General features: G+C 49.7%; 1 protein-coding gene across 1 annotated transcript in view; it reads right to left on the bottom strand.

Annotated features, from left to right (window-relative positions):
- LOC134509454 (maltase-glucoamylase-like) overlaps nt 1-18,326 on the bottom strand; it is a 58,587-nt gene that overhangs the window by 7,344 nt on the left and 32,917 nt on the right. Inside the window, exons 23-42 of the mRNA XM_063321993.1 lie at nt 17,244-17,414; nt 15,113-15,262; nt 13,454-13,666; nt 12,565-12,719; nt 11,579-11,747; nt 10,030-10,126; nt 9,787-9,899; nt 9,492-9,617; nt 8,615-8,743; nt 8,399-8,506; nt 7,807-7,869; nt 7,294-7,428; nt 6,044-6,128; nt 4,816-4,954; nt 4,294-4,427; nt 3,689-3,723; nt 3,434-3,550; nt 2,460-2,608; nt 522-606; nt 301-357 (exon numbers count right to left, since the gene is read on the bottom strand). Coding sequence (XP_063178063.1) covers nt 301-357; nt 522-606; nt 2,460-2,608; nt 3,434-3,550; nt 3,689-3,723; nt 4,294-4,427; nt 4,816-4,954; nt 6,044-6,128; nt 7,294-7,428; nt 7,807-7,869; nt 8,399-8,506; nt 8,615-8,743; nt 9,492-9,617; nt 9,787-9,899; nt 10,030-10,126; nt 11,579-11,747; nt 12,565-12,719; nt 13,454-13,666; nt 15,113-15,262; nt 17,244-17,414 — 2,430 coding nt within the window. The remainder of the gene's footprint in view (nt 1-300; nt 358-521; nt 607-2,459; nt 2,609-3,433; nt 3,551-3,688; nt 3,724-4,293; nt 4,428-4,815; nt 4,955-6,043; nt 6,129-7,293; nt 7,429-7,806; nt 7,870-8,398; nt 8,507-8,614; nt 8,744-9,491; nt 9,618-9,786; nt 9,900-10,029; nt 10,127-11,578; nt 11,748-12,564; nt 12,720-13,453; nt 13,667-15,112; nt 15,263-17,243; nt 17,415-18,326) is intronic.

Below are 18,326 nucleotides of genomic sequence, written 5' to 3'. Positions count from 1 at the left end.
GAAAAGAAAAAAAAGGAGAAAAAGAAAAAAAAAGAAGAAAAAGAAAAAAAAAGAAACCAGAAATAAAGCGTTTCCGGTTGAAGACGTCGTTCCAATTTCCACGTTGCTTCGTTGGACACGGTGGAATTAAAACCGGCCGAGCTTTTTTTTTTTGGGTTTTTTGTTTTTGTTTTGTTTTTTAACGTGGCTAAAAACTCCCACGGGGCACACGCTGCGGGGGGGGGGGGGAGGGGCGAACCAGGAGAGGAGCGCGATTTTTTTTTTTTTTTCTTTTTAATTATTTTTAAAGACGTTACTCACGGTGTGGTAATCGTACCAGCGGGCGTCGGGCAGGTACGCGGTCACCGCCACGGCTCCCTGGAACGACGCGGGGGTGCGGGGGGTTATTAAAGCCGACGAGAGCCAAAAAAAAAAAAAAAAAAAGCGCCATATTGAAAAATTAAGAGCCCGGAGTCGTCTTTTCAGCCAATTTCCCTCTTTTCCACCCCCCCACCCCCCCTAAAATTTTCCGGCTCCGTCACCTGTTCCAACACGGGGCTGATGAGCAACGCGGGGCCCCACAGGAATTGTTTGTAGATTTCCCACGTCGTTCTGTCTTCCACGAACCTGCGAAAACCGGGAAGGTTTTACAGAATTTTATTTTATTTAAGGGGGGGGGGGGGGGGAATAAATAAAAAAATAAAAAAAATCTGGTTGACGAAGCCGGGATAAAAAAAAAAAACCAACCAGAAAGCTGGGGTTTCTTTCGTATCTTTAGATCGCAAAGCTTTGAGTTTTAAAAAAAAAATAAAATAAAAAAATCTGGTTGATAAAGCAAAAAATAAAAATCCGGTTGGTTTCGTATATTTCGAGGGCAAAACTTTTTTTAAAAAAAAAATCGGGTTCATTTGGTCGGTGAACCAAAAAACAAGCTGCTTTGCTTCGTATATTTAGATGGCAAAACTTTTTTTTTTTAACAAAATTCGGTTCGTTAACCAAAAAAAACCCCTGGTTTATTTTGCGTATTTCGATGGCAAAGCTTTTAAGAAAAAAAAATCGGGTTTATTTGGTTGATCAACCCAAAAACTCGGGTTTATTTCGCACCTTCAGATCGCGAAGCTTTAAAGAAAACTTTGGGGTTGGTTTCTTAACCAAAACCTCGGGTTTATTTCGTATATTTACGTCGCGAAACGTTCCAACAAAATCGGGTTTATTGGGTTGATCAACCAAAGCCCGGACACCTTTTAATTTTTTTTTAATTATTAAAAAAAACCCCAAACCCTGCTATTAAAACCCGTTTTAAAAAAAAACCCGCTCGACGATTTTAGCAAGGTTTGTGTCCAAACCCCTGGTTTTTTTCCCTCTTTTTCTCTTTTTCCGCTTAAAATTTGCGCCCGGTGGGTTTTGCAGGCGGCGGCGGGCGATTCTCCGGCCGGAGGCGTTCGCTCAACGCCGCCGGGGACGACGCGAAGGAGCTTGAAGACTCAGGGATTGATTCAATTCAATTCAACTAAAATTAAATCCCTTTTCGACATCGAACGCGGGGTTTTTTTGACGACGTTGAAGCGCGTTTTCGACGGCGCCGAAGGCGCGTTTTTCACGACGAACGTGTGGTTTTGACGAGGTCGAATGCATTTTTTTTTCCCCGACGAACACGCGCGTTTTCGGTGACGTCGAAGGCGTTTTCGATGATGCTGAAGGCGCGTTTTTGACGACGTTGAGCGCGTGTTTGCGACGGCTTTGAACGTGCGTTTTCGGTGTTGAACGCGCGTTTTCGACTGTTTCCAACGCGCACGTTTGACGTTGAACACGTGTTTCCAACACCATCGAAGGCGCGTTCCCGACGACATCGAAGGCGCGTTTTCAAGGCTGCAAAATGCGCGTCTTCGTCGACGCCGCGTGGGCGTTTTTGACGGCGTTGACCGGCGTTTTTCACACCACCAGACGCGTGTTTTCGATGACATCGGACGCCTTTTCCACGTTGAAGGCGCATTTTCGACAACCTCGGACGCGTTTTCCACGACATCGCATTCGCGTTTTCCACAATGTTGAACGCGTGTTTTCGACGGCATCAAACGCACGTTTTTCCCCGAAGTCGAACGCGCGTTTCCAACGACGTCGAATGCGCGTTTTTGACGCCATTGAATGCGCATTTTCGATGACAAACGCGTATTTCCAACGACGCCGAACGCGTGGTTTTGACGCCGTTGAACAACGCACGTTTCCGACGGCGCTGAACGTGGGTTTTCAACGTCGCGGAACGCGCCGTTTTCGGCGACGGCGAAGGCGCGTTTTCGGCCACGTCGAACGCGTCGTTTTTGACATGAAACGCGCGGTTTCGAGGACGTCGAACGCGCGTTTTTTCTCCCCTCGCCCCTTTTAGCGGACAAATGGCGGCCGCCGAGGGATTTTGGGGAGGATTATGGAAATTTTTTTAGGGGAGGAGGCGGGACGGGAAGGGGGAGGAGCCGCGGACTCACTCGTGGAGCAGCGGGCGGACGACGGTGCTGCCGCGCGCGTTGGCCTCGTACATCAAGGTGTACAAATAGGGCAAGAGGGTGTAGCGGATGTTGAGCACTTTCCGGGAAATTTCCTCAAAAGTCGAATTCCAAGCGACGGGATCTTGCCTCTGAAGAAGAGGGGAAGAGCCAAATTAATCGAATAACGGGGGCCAGTTGCCCAGATAAAAATATTATTCAAATAAAAAAGTCATTCGAAGAGAAGAGCCGGTTATTGGAACAGGACCCTTGATTAATTTCTCCGCTCTTTAACGAAGGGCCACCGGCTCCGCTCGTCCCGACGCTCCAACGAGGCTCCAAATGCCGCTTTCCCCTTTTTTCCCTCATTCCTACCGAGGTGGGAAAAACCGCGTTTTCCCGGTTATTTTTATTCGGCGGCTGCCCGGCGTCTATTCCTTCGGCCTCGCCCTGCTTTTAGCCGGTTATTTTCATTTATTCTTCCAATAAAAAAAAAAGAAAAAACCCAAAAGCGCCGTATTTTAGGGGGGCAACGCGGAGGGATCGTAGATACCCGGGAGCCCCATTCCACGGCTCCCTTAATTCGTTTGCGGGGAAACCGGTGGGTAATTAGCGGGTGATTACGGTCGGTTTTGCGCGTGCAGCCACTAACGTCACTGCTTTCGGTCTCAGGAGCGCGGGGGCGTTGAAATAAAAAACAGTCTACGTGGAAAAAAAATTTAAAAAATACCAATTTTAGCCTCGTAGGAGGGTGGGTGTGTTCAGTAGAAGCGGGAAACACGAAAAATAACGGTTTTCTTCTCACCGGGGCGGGGTTTTTTTTAATTTTTTTACACCTAAAAACGGCGCGCACGCGGGGAAGGAGAGTAAAGTGACGTAGGAAATGGGGGAAAAATGTGGGAAATAAAAGAAAATAAAAAAAAAAACCCAAAACCCAACAAAGCCCTCGGCGGAGGCCAACGGGGGAAGGCGCCGACCTTGGATCCTTTGCCGTTGTGGTTCCTCGAGTAGGGGTAAAAAGCGCCCAGCGCCATCCACCGGGCGCACAGCTCGTACTCCGAGTCGCCGAAGAAGCCGCAGATATCCGCTCCTGTCTGAAAATTTAAAAAAAAAAAAAAATAAATAATCAAATCAAATCAAATCAGGTCAAATAATCGAATTCCGACGACGACACCGCGCCTTTTTGGTTGGCGGAGACGACCGAAATGTACGACGATAAACCGGGAGCTTACGTAGGATATTCCGAAGAGGCTGAACTCCATCATACCTGCCGGGGAGGAAAAAAATAAAATTAAATAAATATAAAAAAATTAACTCAATAAGCACAATTGCGCTTTTTTCTTTTTTTTTTTTTTTAAATTTGGTTCGAAATTGCCTGGAAGCACGGGTTAAAAAGGTTTTTTTTTAAAAAAAATAAATAAAAAAAAATCGAAGATCAGCCGGGGCGGCGCCGATCGTGCGACCGGGAACGAGGAAAAGAAAAGACTTTGTGGAATTTCCCAGGAAAACCGGTTCCGAAGAAGCAAAGCGTCGGATGGCGGCCGACGGGAGGCCGACAGGGAGGAATCTGAGGGAAACGCGACGCGAGATTCCCACGTCATCCAACCCGATTCCTCCGGAAACCGGGAAAGGCATTCCCAAGGGGCGATAAGACGACCGAAAAAAGGTCTTCTCCTTCTCCCAAGGGTCAAGAAATGGGCCATAAATTCCCATCGCTCGACCGAGGAGCCCGTTTTGGGTCAAAAAAACCCAAAAACCAAACAAAAAAAAGGCCATTATCGGGAAGGAAACGGAGAAGAACCGCGCAAGGCGTTGGCCGGAGGTTGTGCCGACCCACCGATGATGGATTTGTCCAGCTGGTGCCACGCGGCCGTGTTGTCCCCCAGCCAATGTCCCGACCATTTCCCGCTGCCGGGGTAGGTCGAACGGGTGACGACGATTCCTCGCTCCTTCGTGAGATTCCGCAAGGCGCTGGGAGGGGAGGAAACGGAAGTCGGCGGGTGGGAGGGGGGGAAAAAAAAAAACAAACCTACGTTAAACCCCGGGAGGTCTTGACGCGCCGGCCCGAAAAATAACGCGGCCCACCGTTATTCCCTTCCAGCAACGGAAAACAGTTTTGCCAAAACGGTTCGAAACCAGCCCGAGGCAATTCCTCAAACCCGACCCAGAGGCGCTTTTTCCTCAGGATTCGCTGGGGCGGAATTCGTCGGGCGGAAACGAGGAATTAAGCGCCGGAAAGGAAGCGTTGGAAAACGAGGGGGCGAAAGGGGGGAAGGCGGTGGAATGAAGGGTTTCCGGTTCAGGCTCGCGAGGGCGAAAACGGAGCGTCGAAGGACTTCCCGCGTTACGATTTACTTACTCGAGGGTGGGTTTCGTCTGCGACCACCCGTAGAGGTTGTGGACGTCGTAGTGCCGGAGCGGGGAACCGTCGGGGAGATATTGCTGCCCTTCCATGCACAGCGTTTTGAAACTCAACCCCTCCGACCTGGATCCCAACTCTGTCGGCAGAGGAAGGAAGAAACTTCAGTTTTAACAATTCGCATCCAGTAAAAATTCTATTAAGTTCCCTTTTCTTAAAAAAATAACCAAAAAAATCCGCATCGTCTCGATTGGCGCTCCCTTCTTAAGCGTTCCCGTGGCCGTTGATTGTCTTTTAATGAACGCTCTAGGTTTTTCCGCGGTTGGGCTTCCCCGATTTGGAAAGCGAGCCGACTTTCGACCTCATAAATTCGGGAGAGGCTGAAATTCCCCACAGTTTGTAAGGATTTGTGTCTGCCAGGAAGAAAAAAAAAAACAAAAAACAAAAAAACAACAAAAAAACGGCAACTCGGTCACAGCTGCTCCGGCTTGACGAGGATCGACGAGTAAAAAGAATAGAGCCGAACTCCGAAAATACAGTAAATCTCTGTAAATATCGGCGTAAACCTGAAATTTGAGCACATCGGGAAGCACCAGAGGCGTTCTAATAACGCGTTAACGAGTTGCTGCCAATTAGCAGCGCCCGACGCCGGCGCTCGGGTTAAGACCCTGCGAAGAAGAGCGAGTTATTTCCAGACCGTTCCTCAAAACCGGGCCTTGTCGTTTTGAACTCTTCGGTTTTTAAACGATTACATCAGAGGGTCCTGCCCCCTTTTTTTTTTTTTTTGTTAAAATGACATTTTTTTTGTTAAAATGAGGACATTTTTTTTAAAAAAAAAAAGGTTTCGTCGTTGATTGCGGTTTTTTCACCCGGGGAAAACGACGCGAAACCCCGAAAGCCGTGCCCTTGCCCACGTCCGAAGCGAAGGAGCTCGATAGAAAATAGATCCCAAAATCTAAGAGGGGGGATAAAATAAGAATAATCTTAATTTTCCAGAAGTGCCAGGCGGTCGTCGCTCTCGCCGACAAAGAGCGTTGCCCGTTGCCAAAAAAGGGGTTGACTTCGGTAGGCGTTCCGTCGCGGATTCGCCTGCCTAATTTTAGGCGTCGGCGCTGCGTTTGGGGCGTCGGAAGTTCCGGCTAAACCGGCGCGACCCGGCAAAAAAAAAATAAAACTAAAAAATAAAAAAAAACTAGGTAAATTCTGCGCGGCGGCCGGTCAGACTTACGGGGTACGTAGGGCGGGAAGTTCAGCTCTCGATTTCTACAGCCGCCGACGGCGCCGTGGACGAAGCTGGAAGGTTCGTTCATGTCCTTGGGAAAAACAAAACAAAACAAACCAAAAACAAAACGGCCCCCTGCGCCCGTTTCTCTTCCCTCTGGGCGATTCCCTCCCAAATCGAGCCCAGTGCGTTCGGGCCGTTTTAGTTCGCGCCCCCCGGCCCCCCGATATCGTAAACGTCGGTGAAACCGACGGGAAAAATTTCGGGGGGTTTTTCAGCGCCGCCCGTCGCCTGTCTTTTTTTTTTGTTTGGTTGGTTGGTTGGTTGGTGGTTTTTTTGGGGTTTTTTTGGGGGTTTTTTTGGGTTTGAAAACCGGGAGAATGCAACGGTTCGACGGGGAAATTTTGCGGACGAGCCAAATGCCCCCGGCGGGTTCGGAAGGTCTCATTTTTCCGGAGAACAAAGCGTCAAATTCACGGAGCTGAACTGAAGGCGGAGGGGCTTCGGTTTTGAAGAATTTCTTCTTTCTTGGCCGTTATTTCCCAAAAGAGGGAAGGGGTTTGGGGTTTTGGTTGGGTTTTTTTTTCCCCCCCTCAGCGTAAAATTGAAATAAATAACGAAAATAGAGATGAGATACGCAAATTACTCAAATCCGCGACCTTCGCGACAAGGGTTCTTCTCCTCGGAGCCGGGGGACGGGGAAAAAACCCAAATATTTTCCTGGCTTTCTAGGTGTTTTGGAATATTTGGAATATTTAGATAGGAACATATCAGCGTTTAACAGATTCTACGGCTGTCGTTAAGGCCGTTTCATTTCAGACGCGAGTCATTTATCTCATTTTGCCTCTCGGAAGGAACAACGGTAAAAATAATAGTCTCACGTTTAGGAAAAGGAACAAAAAAAAAAAAAAAAAAAAAGGATTTTAGGCGGTTTTTAGCAGCGCAACGCCGGGGCAAAAGGGCCCATTAGGAAATAAGGAAGAGCGGAGGAAGTCGAATTCTTCGACAGGCAAAAAAAAAATAATCAAAAGACCCCCAAATAAAAGACCGAATACCGTTAACAAGACGGATTTTTCCACTTTTAGTAGACCCTCCGTGATATTTGGCGCTAAAAATCCGTACCCTTCCCTCCCCTGGAGGCACCAGGACACGGTTGGGCGTCGAGAACCGACCTCAGGATGAAAAGACGCAGGGCGGGGGGGAAAAAAAAAAACCCAAAAAATCTCAAGGAACAGGAGAATTTTGTTCGCACTCACGATCCACAGGCCGTCGAACTTCAAGCTGGTCGAGGCGTTGCGCGGGTTGTCGTAGACTTCGGCGATTTCTCGCGCCCACCATTCAGCCGTGGAATTGCGGAAGAAGTCGGGAAAAGCCACGTACGCTCGGTAGAGCTGGCGAAGCAGGAGAAATGAATAATAATAATAATAAAATAAATAAATAAATAAATAAAAAGACAAAGCGTAGGCACGGGACTGAGAGCGAAGACTGAGAAAGGTTGGCATTCCGAAATAATTCAATAATTCATGGGTTTGGGGCAGTTTTCAGGCGTTCTGCCCGAAGGGCGGAGTTTCTACCACTCTGATGTTATTTAGTTTGGGGTTTTTGGTTTTGGTTTTTTTGGTGTTACAGTAAAAAAAAAAAAAAAAAGTGGTTACTTTCTGCATCCCGCTTCTTAGAACGCCGTTTCTCAGCCCGTTCCCCGCTCTAATCCCCCAACGGATTTGCCGCCCCCTTCTCTCTTTGCAGGAAAAAAACCCCTCAACTTTTACCTCCACTTGGGTGTCCCAATCCAGCGAGTCGTTAACCACTACGTTGGGAAGATCCGGCCAGACCTGGGCAGAGGAAGGAGAGGTTCGATAACTAAAAATGAGCAAATAATCCCCTTAAATGGGTTAAAAAACAAAGAAAGAAATAAAAATTGAGTCGCGATGGCAATAAAGCTTCGCTGCTCCGGCCTCCGACGGCAAGACGACGCAAGGCGTCAAGCGAATTTGGGAATATACGAGATGTTTGAAGGTCTCCTCCCCCAGTGCCCGACCCGGCACCGTCTTTATTCGGATTAAATAAAGGCGTCAATGAAATTTGGGAATATACGAGATGTTAGAAAGTCTCCTCCCCCAGTGCCCGACCCGGCACCGTCTTTATTCGGATTAAATAAAGGCGTCAACGAAATTTGGGAATATACGAGATGTTAGAAAGTCTCCTCCCCCAATGCCCGACCCGGCACCGTCTTTATTCGGATTAAATAAAGGCGTCAATGAAATTTGGGAATATACGAGATGTTAGAAAGTCTCCTCCCCCAGTGCCCGACCCGGCACCGTCTTTATTCCGATGAAATACTCGGCTTTCGAAGAGCGGTACCTTCGCGTAGATAATGTCCTCGCTATTGGGCCATTTGATGAAGACGTCCTTCTCCAAACCTCTCGTGAAGGCGGGATAATCGGTTTCGTTACCGGATATGGCCGGATCCTAAAATTACGGGCAACGCCATTGGACTTTTACGCCCCAAGGCTGAACCCCGTCGACCGCGTGCCCCGTTCCGCCCCGGGGCCTTTAAAACCCCAACTCAACGCTCACCAGGATGAGGATAAACCTCATTCCTTCTTCTCGGATTTTATTAATCAGGGCGGGTAAGCCAGCGAAGCGGGGGTTAAGGGTGAAGTCCAGCTGCCGTTGCATGTAATCGATGTCTGCGTACTGCACGTCCTACGAGTTCACAGGAGAAAAGAGAAAAAAAAAAAAATCAAAAAAAATCAAAACAAAAGGGCTTTTTTTGAGTCGCTCCCTCCACGGCGTCGTCCCCTCGGCGAGTCCGTTGCCTTTTTGCGAAAGCAATCGAATTACTGGCTATTTTTTTTTGCTTTTTTGGGTTTTTTTGGTAAAAAAAATAACTTAAAATTTAAAATCGGAATCTGCTGCAGCTTCCAGCGCTGGTTCGCGGCCAAAGGCACTGCCGCCAGTCTGCGGAAATCCCGCTTTCGCCACCGGATTTATGGTGAAAGTAGAAATTCGGGGCGGGGGAAAGGGAGGGGGAGAAGCCAGCCCTGGATTCACGCGTATGAACGAAGGGACGTCGATCCACGCCTTGCCGGCGTTCGTGGCACTCCGAACTACTCCGGAAATAATGGAACCGGTTGCTCCGTCCGGAAAGAATTCGATATTAATTACCTGCGAAAGGAAAGCCCTGCGTAATTTAGGTACGATTCGGTCTGGCCGAAAGCTTGGGTGTCAGTTTTTTAGGCCCGATTTCTCCCAAAACAACCCCCTGCCAGCGTTCTCTGCAAAGAAAGCTGGTTTTTTGGGGGTTTTTTTGTCGTTTCGCTGGAAAGTGCGCGGAAAAGTTGAATTCCGGCCTTAATCGCGGTGTTTCTTGCGCTGTTTTAAACGAGGCGAATACCCCGAAGGCGGAAATCCGAGCGCCGTCGCGAGCTTTAACGGTCCTCGGGGTACGTACGTAGGGGATCTGGGCTGCTCTCATGTCTTCCACCAATTTGGCGATTTCGGTGTCGTTTTCGTACCCGTAGCGACACAACTGGAACCCCAGCGCCCAGTAGGGTGGCATGACCGGTCGCCCGATCAGCTAAAAGTGAAAAAACGCAAATAATGAAAAAAAAAAAAAATACAAGAAGAAGAAGAACAACAACAACAACAAAAAAAAAATGAAACAAAAGAAAAAAAAGGCAAATCAAACCAAACCAAACCAAAAACCCTGAGCCAAAGGCCCGGGGTTGGCGAGGGGAGAACCGTACCGCCGTGTATTGCTGCACGACGAGCTCCGGCGTCGGGCCCAAAACCAGGTAAAAATCCAGAATCCCCCCCGTCGTGCGGTAGGTCAGCGCGGGCGTGGGCTGGAAGGTCACGTCTGAAAGAGGCGGGCGAGAAACGGGGCCCCGTGAGGCAAAATCCCGGCGCCGAAGCAAAACGCCTTGAGAAAACGGGGGATTTCCGTCGATATATTTTTTTTTTGGGACGTTTTTATTTTTTTTTTTTACCCATCGCGTTGCTGTTCAGCAGGAGGACGCCGTGGGCGTTGCCGTCTTCCTCCAGCCCCATGTAGAAGGGCTGGAAGCCGTAGGAATTCAGCTTGTACTGCACGAGAAACGGGAGGGTTTGCCGTGGGAACGGCGACGTCAGCGGTCGGTCGCGTCTCTGCGCCTCCCCCTCCGTCGCCCGTCGTAAATAACGGGGGCGTGTCGTCGGGTGATCGCGGCGTTAACGGCCAATTAAATGACGGCAACTGTCCAGTTGGGACGGGAAGGGAAAAGGGGGAAAGGGAAGGGAAGGGAAGGGAAGGGAAAAGGGAAAGGGGAAGGGAAAAGGGAAAGGGGAAGGGGAAGGGAAGGGGAAAGGGGGAAGGGGGAAGGGGGAAGGGGGAAGGGGAAGGGGAAGGGGGAAGGGGAAGGGGAAGGGAAGGGGAAGGGGGAAGGGGAAGGGGAAGGGGAAGGGAAGGGGAAGGGGAAGGGAAGGGGGAAGGGGAAGGGGGAAGGGAAGGGGAAGGGGAAGGGGAAGGGGAAGGGAAGGGGGAAGGGGAAGGGGGAAGGGAAAAGGGAAGGGGAAGGGAAAGGGGAAGGGGAAGGGGAAGGGGAAGGGGAAGGGAAGGGGAAGGGGAAGGGGGAAGGGGAAGGGGAAGGGGAAGGGAAAAGGGAAGGGGAAGGGGAAGGGGAAGGGAAAAGGGAAGGGGAAGGGGAAGGGGAAGGGAAAAGGGAAGGGGAAGGGGAAGGGGAAGGGGAAGGGGAAGGGGAAGGGGAAGGGGGAAGGGAAGGGGGAAGGGAAAAGGGAAGGGGAAGGGGAAGGGGAAGGGGAAGGGGAAGGGGGAAGGGAAAAGGGAAGGGGAAGGGGGAAGGGAAAAGGGAAGGGGAAGGGGAAGGGAAGGGGGAAGGGAAAAGGGAAGGGGAAGGGGAAGGGGAAGGGGAAGGGAAGGGGAAGGGAAAAGGGAAGGGGAAGGGGAAGGGGAAGGGGAAGGGGAAGGGGAAGGGGAAGGGAAAAGGGAAGGGGAAGGGGAAGGGGAAGGGGGAAGGGAAGGGGGAAGGGAAAAGGGAAGGGGAAGGGGAAGGGGAAGGGGGAAGGGAAAAGGGAAGGGGAAGGGGGAAGGGAAAAGGGAAGGGGAAGGGGAAGGGGAAGGGGAAGGGGGAAGGGAAGGGGGAAGGGAAAAGGGAAGGGGAAGGGGAAGGGAAGGGGGAAGGGAAAAGGGAAGGGGAAGGGGAAGGGGAAGGGGAAGGGAAAAGGGAAGGGGAAGGGGAAGGGGAAAGGGAAGGGGAAAGGGAAGGGGAAGGGGAAGGGGAAGGGGAAGGGAAGGGGAAGGGAAAAGGGAAGGGGAAGGGGAAGGGGAAAGGGAAGGGGAAGGGGAAGGGAAAAGGGAAGGGAAAAGGGAAGGGGAAGGGAAGGGAAAAGGGAAAAGGGAAGGGGAAGGGGAAGGGAAAAGGGAAGGGGAAGGGGAAGGGGGAAGGGAAAAGGGAAGGGGAAGGGGAAGGGGGAAGGGGAAGGGGAAGGGGGAAGGGAAGGGGGAAGGGGGAAGGGAAGGGGAGCAAGTGGTTTCCTTACTCCGGGAGGCTGGTCCCTGGTGAACATCCCCCAGGTGTGCCAGTTCATGTCACGGCGAAACATGGTGTGCTCGGTTTCCCCAAAGCCGTACAGGTACTGGGAGGGCAGGCGGGTGGAGATCTGGATGAACATGTCGCTGAAGGTGAACGTCGGGAGCTGAGAATCCCAGCTGAAGCGGAGGAAAAGGGAACAAAAGGACACCGATTGCGGCACTGGGCCTACGCTTTTTCCCTAAAAATCCCATTATTCACAAAAGTCGGAGCGGAACGCTTACGGTTGTCAAGGAGAGCTAAACAACATTAAGACTTTTTTTTCATTTTTAAGAGTTTAACGTTGGGGGGGGTTGGTGCAGATTTTGTTGAAATGTTAGGTGTAAAGGGAAAAAAAAAAGGAAAACAGCAAAAAGCAAGAAAAAAGAGAAAAGAGAAAAAGAGGAGGAAAAGAGAAAAAGAGGAGAAAAAGAGGAGAAAGAGAAAAAGAGAAAAAGAAAAAAGAAAAAAGAAAAGAGAAAGGAAAAAGGAGAAAAAGAGAAAAAAGAGAAAAAGAGAAAAAGAGAAAAAGAGAAAAAGAGAAAAGAGAAAAGAAGATAAAAGACAAAAGACAAAATAAGAAAAAAGAGAAAAGAAAAAAGACAAAATAAGAAAAAGGAAAAAGGAAAAAGGAAAAAGGAAAAAGGAAAAAAGAAAAAGGAAAAAAGAAAAACGACTCATGGGATTTAGAACAGATTGGCTGATAAAATTTTTCGGCAGGAAAAGACAAAAAAAATGGGAAAAAATAGAAGAAAGAAAAGGAGAGGGGAAGAGTTGATGAATGAGAAATGAAAAGGAGCAGAACGGAGCCAAATTCAAGGACAGGCAAAAATAAAAACCGGAGTTAATAAACCGGAAAAAAAAAAAAAAAAAAGAAATGAAAACGAAATTTTAAACAAAACAAAACAAAACAAAAGAATCGAATTTCAAAACTGAAACGAAACGAGGCGGGCTTACATCACCGTCCCCGTGCTTCTGCGTCGGACCTGGACGCCGAAGGGGTCGCTCTGAACCGCCACGTCGTAGAGTCGCTTCTCGGCCGCGCTTGCCGGGGACTCGGGGAGATTGAGCGGAACCGGCACCTCGTACCTTTTGGCGGCGTAATCGTAAATCTACGCGTGGAAAAAGAACTCGTTTCAGCGTCCGGGGAATACGCCTCAATCGGCAAGTTTGGGCTTTTTTTTGGTTGGTGTTTTGTTTTTTTTCTCTCCCTCCCCCCACCCCAAGAATTCCGGGTCAAAATAGCGAGAAAGCCATTTTTTTTTTTTAGTTTTTTTTTTGGGTGTTCCTGTTGACCGCTAGGAATTGATCGACGGAGTGGAAGACGTCGAGCCGGGGACGGAATTTACCGTTATCGTTTACCGAAAATGATGAGAAATCCCAATTCCTTAAAAAAAAACAAACAAAAAAACCAAAAAACCGCGGGGGTAAATTCGCCGGGGCAAGCCCTTGCTCGAATTCCTTCAAAACATCCACCTTGGGAACTAACGAGCCTTAAGATTTCTCCCTCGGAACCCGGGAATGACTCGTTTCCTCGTTTAGACGTCGCTTTTACGGGCGCTATCATCGATTTCACCGTTCGGGTTGAATTTTTAGGCAGGTTTAATAGATTTTTTTAATTTTTTTTTTTCTTTCTTCCACTTCAGGTTTTACGTCTCGCGTTCAGTTGTCAAGACGGAGAGCGAGGAAAGCGCGACGAAAAAGCAGAAATTTTGGAGGGGGAGGGAGGGGCGGAAATGAACCGGAAACGGTATCGCCGGGAATTCCGCCGTATTTTTTTTTTTTTTTTTTTCCCAGCCCCCTCCCCCCGGCGGAAAAACGCCGACGCGGAGAAATCCGGCGTTACCTTAAATTGCAGCAGGTGGTTGTCGTGGTATTTCACCTCCAGGCGAAGGCTGCCGATGGGCGACGTGAGTTTCTCCCGGCCTCGGCCTCGGCTCTCGGCCAAGGTGAGGTTGGCCGTGGCGCCCCACGGCGTGTACTTCACGTCGGCGACGGAATAGGCGTTGGCGGAGCCGTTGTAGTAGCAGTAGGGCACGCCGGGGTTGGCGGGATCTTCCTGCGGAGGGAAACACCCCGGGGGAAATACTCGATTAAATAAATATCCGATCGCTGGCTTTTTTTATTAATTATTATTAATCGTTATTATTAATATTTAGCAACGGGAATTCCAAAATTCCTTTTTTTTGTTGTTTTTTTTTTTTTTAAAACCTGGTCGGCGTAGGGTTTTCTCCCCGCGCCGTCATTCGACAAAGAAACGTCGCCGAGCCCGTCGGTCGGGAATCTTTTTAATTCCGATTAAATCGGTTCGGGGCTGGCCGGGCCCGTCGGCGTTACGACAAAGCGGGCGGCCGTTGAATATTTAGATTCATTTAAATTTCATTTAAAATTTCATTTCAGATTTCATTTAAAAACGGAAGATTTTTAAAGTCTCGATTTTTTGGCCGTTTTCCGACACTTCCGAGACGGTGCGCCGAGGATTTTTCTCCCCCCCCGCCACCCCCACCGCCTCCAGGTGTAAAAATTAAACCTCGCCTTTATACCCAACGATTATTTTTTATTTTTCGCACCCGATTCGAAGCCTCTTTGGACTTGAGAAAGGCTTTAAAATATCCCCCGCTCCCTCAACCTGGCCGGAAAGCGCTTCCGCGCGAAATAATCCCAAAATCCCGAGCTAGAAACAAATATTTCTACGCAAGCGACAACTTGCGGGAAATTTAGCAGGAGCGGCCACCAGGACTTTTATGTTTTAAGCCCAAAAAGGGATTTTTTTTTGTGTGTGTGTGTCGGGCGGGGGAATGATGGACTAATGAGCGTCCCCATCCGTGCCGGCGTATATTTAACGGCCGTGAAATAAAAACTATCCGGTAAAAAAAGCTTCAATCCCGGTAATTTCGCTTGGCCGCGTGGGAAAGAACCGCTGAAATTCACGGAAGGACGCAAATTTCTCCCAGGTTTCAAGGATTTTTTTTCCTGATTCTCGAGGCCAGAGGAATCAGGTTTTTTTAATTTATTTTTTTTTAAAAATATATTTATTTCTTTACTACTCCTTTTCTTTTTCGACAAATGTAAGATAAAACGAAGCAAAAAGGCACCAAATTAAAAAAAAATAAAAAAGCCCTGGAGGTGGCGGCGGCGGCGTGGCGTGAAAAGGGCGATTTCTCTTCGTAACCCTCGTCTCGTTCGTCGCCGTCTTTCAGAAATTCCCACCTTTTCCCTCTAGTTTTGGCCCCGGGGGCTTCGGGAAACCGGAAGTCGTCGATAAACGGCGCTGCTTTCGGTCAAAAAAAACCCCAAAAAACCAAAAAACAACCCGATATTTTTCACTCTCGGGCCAGAAGGGCGAAGGAGGCGGTTTCGTTTGTTGTAAAAAACGAACAAAAAAAAAAATGACACGAAAATATAAAGTTACACTTTTTAACGCCCTTTTCCCTGACAATTTGGTCGGCGCATTTTATTTCTTTTTTTTGGGTCGGCGCAATTTTTTTCTTATATTTTCGCTTACGCCCCAGACACAGCCGAGCTGTTCGCATTTTTCCCGGGTTGCGTCCGGAGCGGGATGACAATCGTATTTCTCCTTGGCGCCGGTTCCCAGCGTCCACCTCAAGGAGTAGGATTTTCCCAGTTCCAGCCGGAGCCCTCGTATGAGAGCAACCTGGAAATGTCAAACGACAAAAAAACTGGTATTAAATCCGACTAATTCCGTGGGGTTTTGGGGTTGTTTGGTTTGGTTTTTTTTCTTCAGCTTTTCCTTAAAGGGAAGGAACCGCCCGAAGGCAGCAACGCCGCCAAAACTGAGCGTCTCTCCTGAGGCACCGGGATTATGTAACAAATCCGCGCGTCCGAAATTCCTGCAGGGAAGATCTGGAGAAGGTCTGGGAAAGATCTGGAAAGGATCTGGGAAAGATCTGCAAAAGATCTGGAGGAGATTTGGAAAAGGCCTGGAGAAGGTATGGAGAAGGCCTGGAGAAGGTCTGCAAAAGATCTGGAGAAGGTCTGGAGAAGGTCTGGAGAAACTCTGAAGGAGATCTGGAGAAGATCTGGAGGAGGTCTGGGAAAGATCTGGAAAGGATCTGGGAAAGATCTGCAAAAGATCTGGAGGAGATTTGGAAAAGGCCTGGAGAAGGTATGGAGAAGGCCTGGAGAAGGTATGGAGAAGGCCTGGAGAAAGTCTGCAAAAGATCTGGAGAAGATCTGGAGGAGATTTGGAGAAGGTCTGGAGGAGATTTGGAGAAGGTCTGGAAAGGATCTGGAAAGGATCTGAAGAAGGTCTGCAAATGATCTGGAGAAAGTCCTGGAGGAGATCTGGAGAAGGTCTGGAAAAGGTCTGGAAAAGGCCTGGAAAGGATCTGGAGAAGGTCTGGAGAAGGTCTGGAGGAGACCTGGAGGAGACGTGATCCCACAAGTCCCTTGGGAGCACCCTCAGAGGGAGGCAGTTCTTCCTCACGTTGAGACGGAATTTCCCGTGTCCCAGTTTGCACCCGTTGCCCCTTGGCCTGTCACCGGCCACCGGCCACGGCCCCATCCTCCTGCCACCCACCCGTTAGATAGCCATGAGCATCCCCTCCCATCTTCTCGAGCCTGGCCACCCCTGGAGACCACTGGCCATGTTGGCCACAAGGGCTTTTTGCTGGCCCACGGGCAACTCGGTGCCCGCCAGGACTCCCAGGTCTCTCTCTCTGCAGAGCTGCTCTCCAGCAGGTCAACCCCCAACTTTTACTGGTCCATGGGGTTATCCCTGGTGGCCATCCCAGGAGACTATTGGCCTTCTTGGCCACAAGGGCCCTTCGCTGGCCCACAGGCAACTCGGTGCCCTCCAGGACTCCCAGGTCTCTCTCTGCAGAGCTGCTCTCCAGCAGGTCAACCCCCAACCTTTACTGGTCCATGGGGCCACCCCATGGAGACCATTGGCCTTCTTGGCCACAAGGGCCCTTCGCTGGCCCACGGGCAACTCGGTGCCCGCCAGGACTCCCAGGTCTCTCTCTGAAGAGCTGCTCTCCAGCAGGTCAACCCCCAACCTTTACTGGTCCATGGGGCCACCCCATGGAGACCATTGGCCTTCTTGGCCACAAGGGCCCTTCGCTGGCCCACGGGCAACTCAGTGCCCGCCAGGACTCCCAGGTCTCTCTCTCTGCAGAGCTGCTCTCCAGCAGGTCAACCCCCAACCTTTACTGGTCCATGGGGCCACCCTATGGAGACCATTGGCCTTCTTGGCCACAAGGGCCCTTTGCTGGCCCACGGGCAACTCGGTGCCCACCAGGACTCCCAGGTCTCTCTCTGAAGAGCTGCTCTCCAGCAGGTCAACCCCCAACCTTTACTGGTCCATGGGGCCACCCCATGGAGACCATTGGCCTTCTTGGCCACAAGGGCTTTTTGCTGGCCCACGGGCAACTCAGCGCCTGCCACCGAAACGAAAACGGAACGTGGCGCGCAACGGCTGCGGGGCAAAGGGAGATCCACCCTCTTTAATATCGCGATAATGACGTCGTTATCGCCGTAAATATCAAAACCGCACTTTTTCAGTAAAATCGTACCGACTTCTCCCCTTTTCGACGTATAAAACAGGGGAGGCCCCGACCCCGGGGATTTTTCGTTCCGCTTTTCCGACGTTTTTTTGGGTTTTTTTTTTTTTTTACCTTGTCCGCCGGCGTGTAGGTGATGTTGGGAGGCGCCTCTTGCACGCCGTCCTCCCGCGTCACGGTCACGGCCACCGGTTCCCCCGGCAACCCCAAAATTTTGATTTCTTCAAAGGCCAGGGCGTGGGGGTCGCTGTAGTTGTCGTGCGTCACGTTCATCTGCAGAAGGTTCTGAGGAAGAAGGAGACGAGGATGAAATTCCTCCGGAATGACGAGGAACCATCCCATTCGGCAACCCCATCGCCGGAATTTCCTCCCGATTTCAATCTTTCTCCCGATTTCGATATTTCTCTCTCCCGATTTCGAGATTTCTTTCTCCCGATGGGGATTTGATGCGACGAGCAGCTGGTTTTTTTTTCCCGTTCCATATTTTCTATGTTTGCACGTACATTTTATGTGCCTATAGATATATATATTTAAATATAAATAGCTATTGTCCGTATACGGTGCGTTTTAACGCACATGAAAAACCTTTATTGTAACGCACATTAAAAAGAAAAAACCAGACGTTTATTTTCGCGCCCGTCGCGTCTTTTTCCGTCTTAAATATAAAACGTCCTAACCCTCGAAAACCCGCGACGCGGGTGCTCCGGGTTTCGGTATTTTTCTCGCCTCTTCCTCTCGCTGACCGCAGACGCCATTTTTTTTTTTTTTTTTTTTGTCCTCCAAAAAAACGAGGATTTTTTTGGACGATTTTTTTTCCCCCCCCCCCAATTTTTTGAGGCTCGCGAGCCACCCTTTCTTTTCCTGAACGCCACCGACGCTTGCCGGCTTTTCTGCTCTATGAACCCTTACAAACTCTCTATTTTTTTTTCGCTCTGTAAAATAACGGGGGAACCTTCGGATATTAAAAATTATCGGGGGGTGGGGGGGGGCTGGAAGAAAAAAGACGAATCTCGGCTTTCCATCTCGGGGGAAAACCACTGCGAAACGGCACCGCTGAGCCTTCGTCGAAGAATCCGTTTTTCAAGGAGGCGTTTTAGGAAAATGGGGTGGGAGGAGGGGGAGGGAAAAAGGGACATCGGTGGGAAGAATCGCCCATCGAAAACGGAAGTGAAAATCAGAGCCGTGAAAAAAAGCGTA

The sequence above is a fragment of the Chroicocephalus ridibundus genome, unplaced genomic scaffold, assembly GCF_963924245.1.
Source record: "Chroicocephalus ridibundus unplaced genomic scaffold, bChrRid1.1 SCAFFOLD_372, whole genome shotgun sequence".
Lineage (NCBI taxonomy): Eukaryota > Metazoa > Chordata > Aves > Charadriiformes > Laridae > Chroicocephalus > Chroicocephalus ridibundus.
This window is presented reverse-complemented; position numbering and strand designations above follow the sequence as displayed.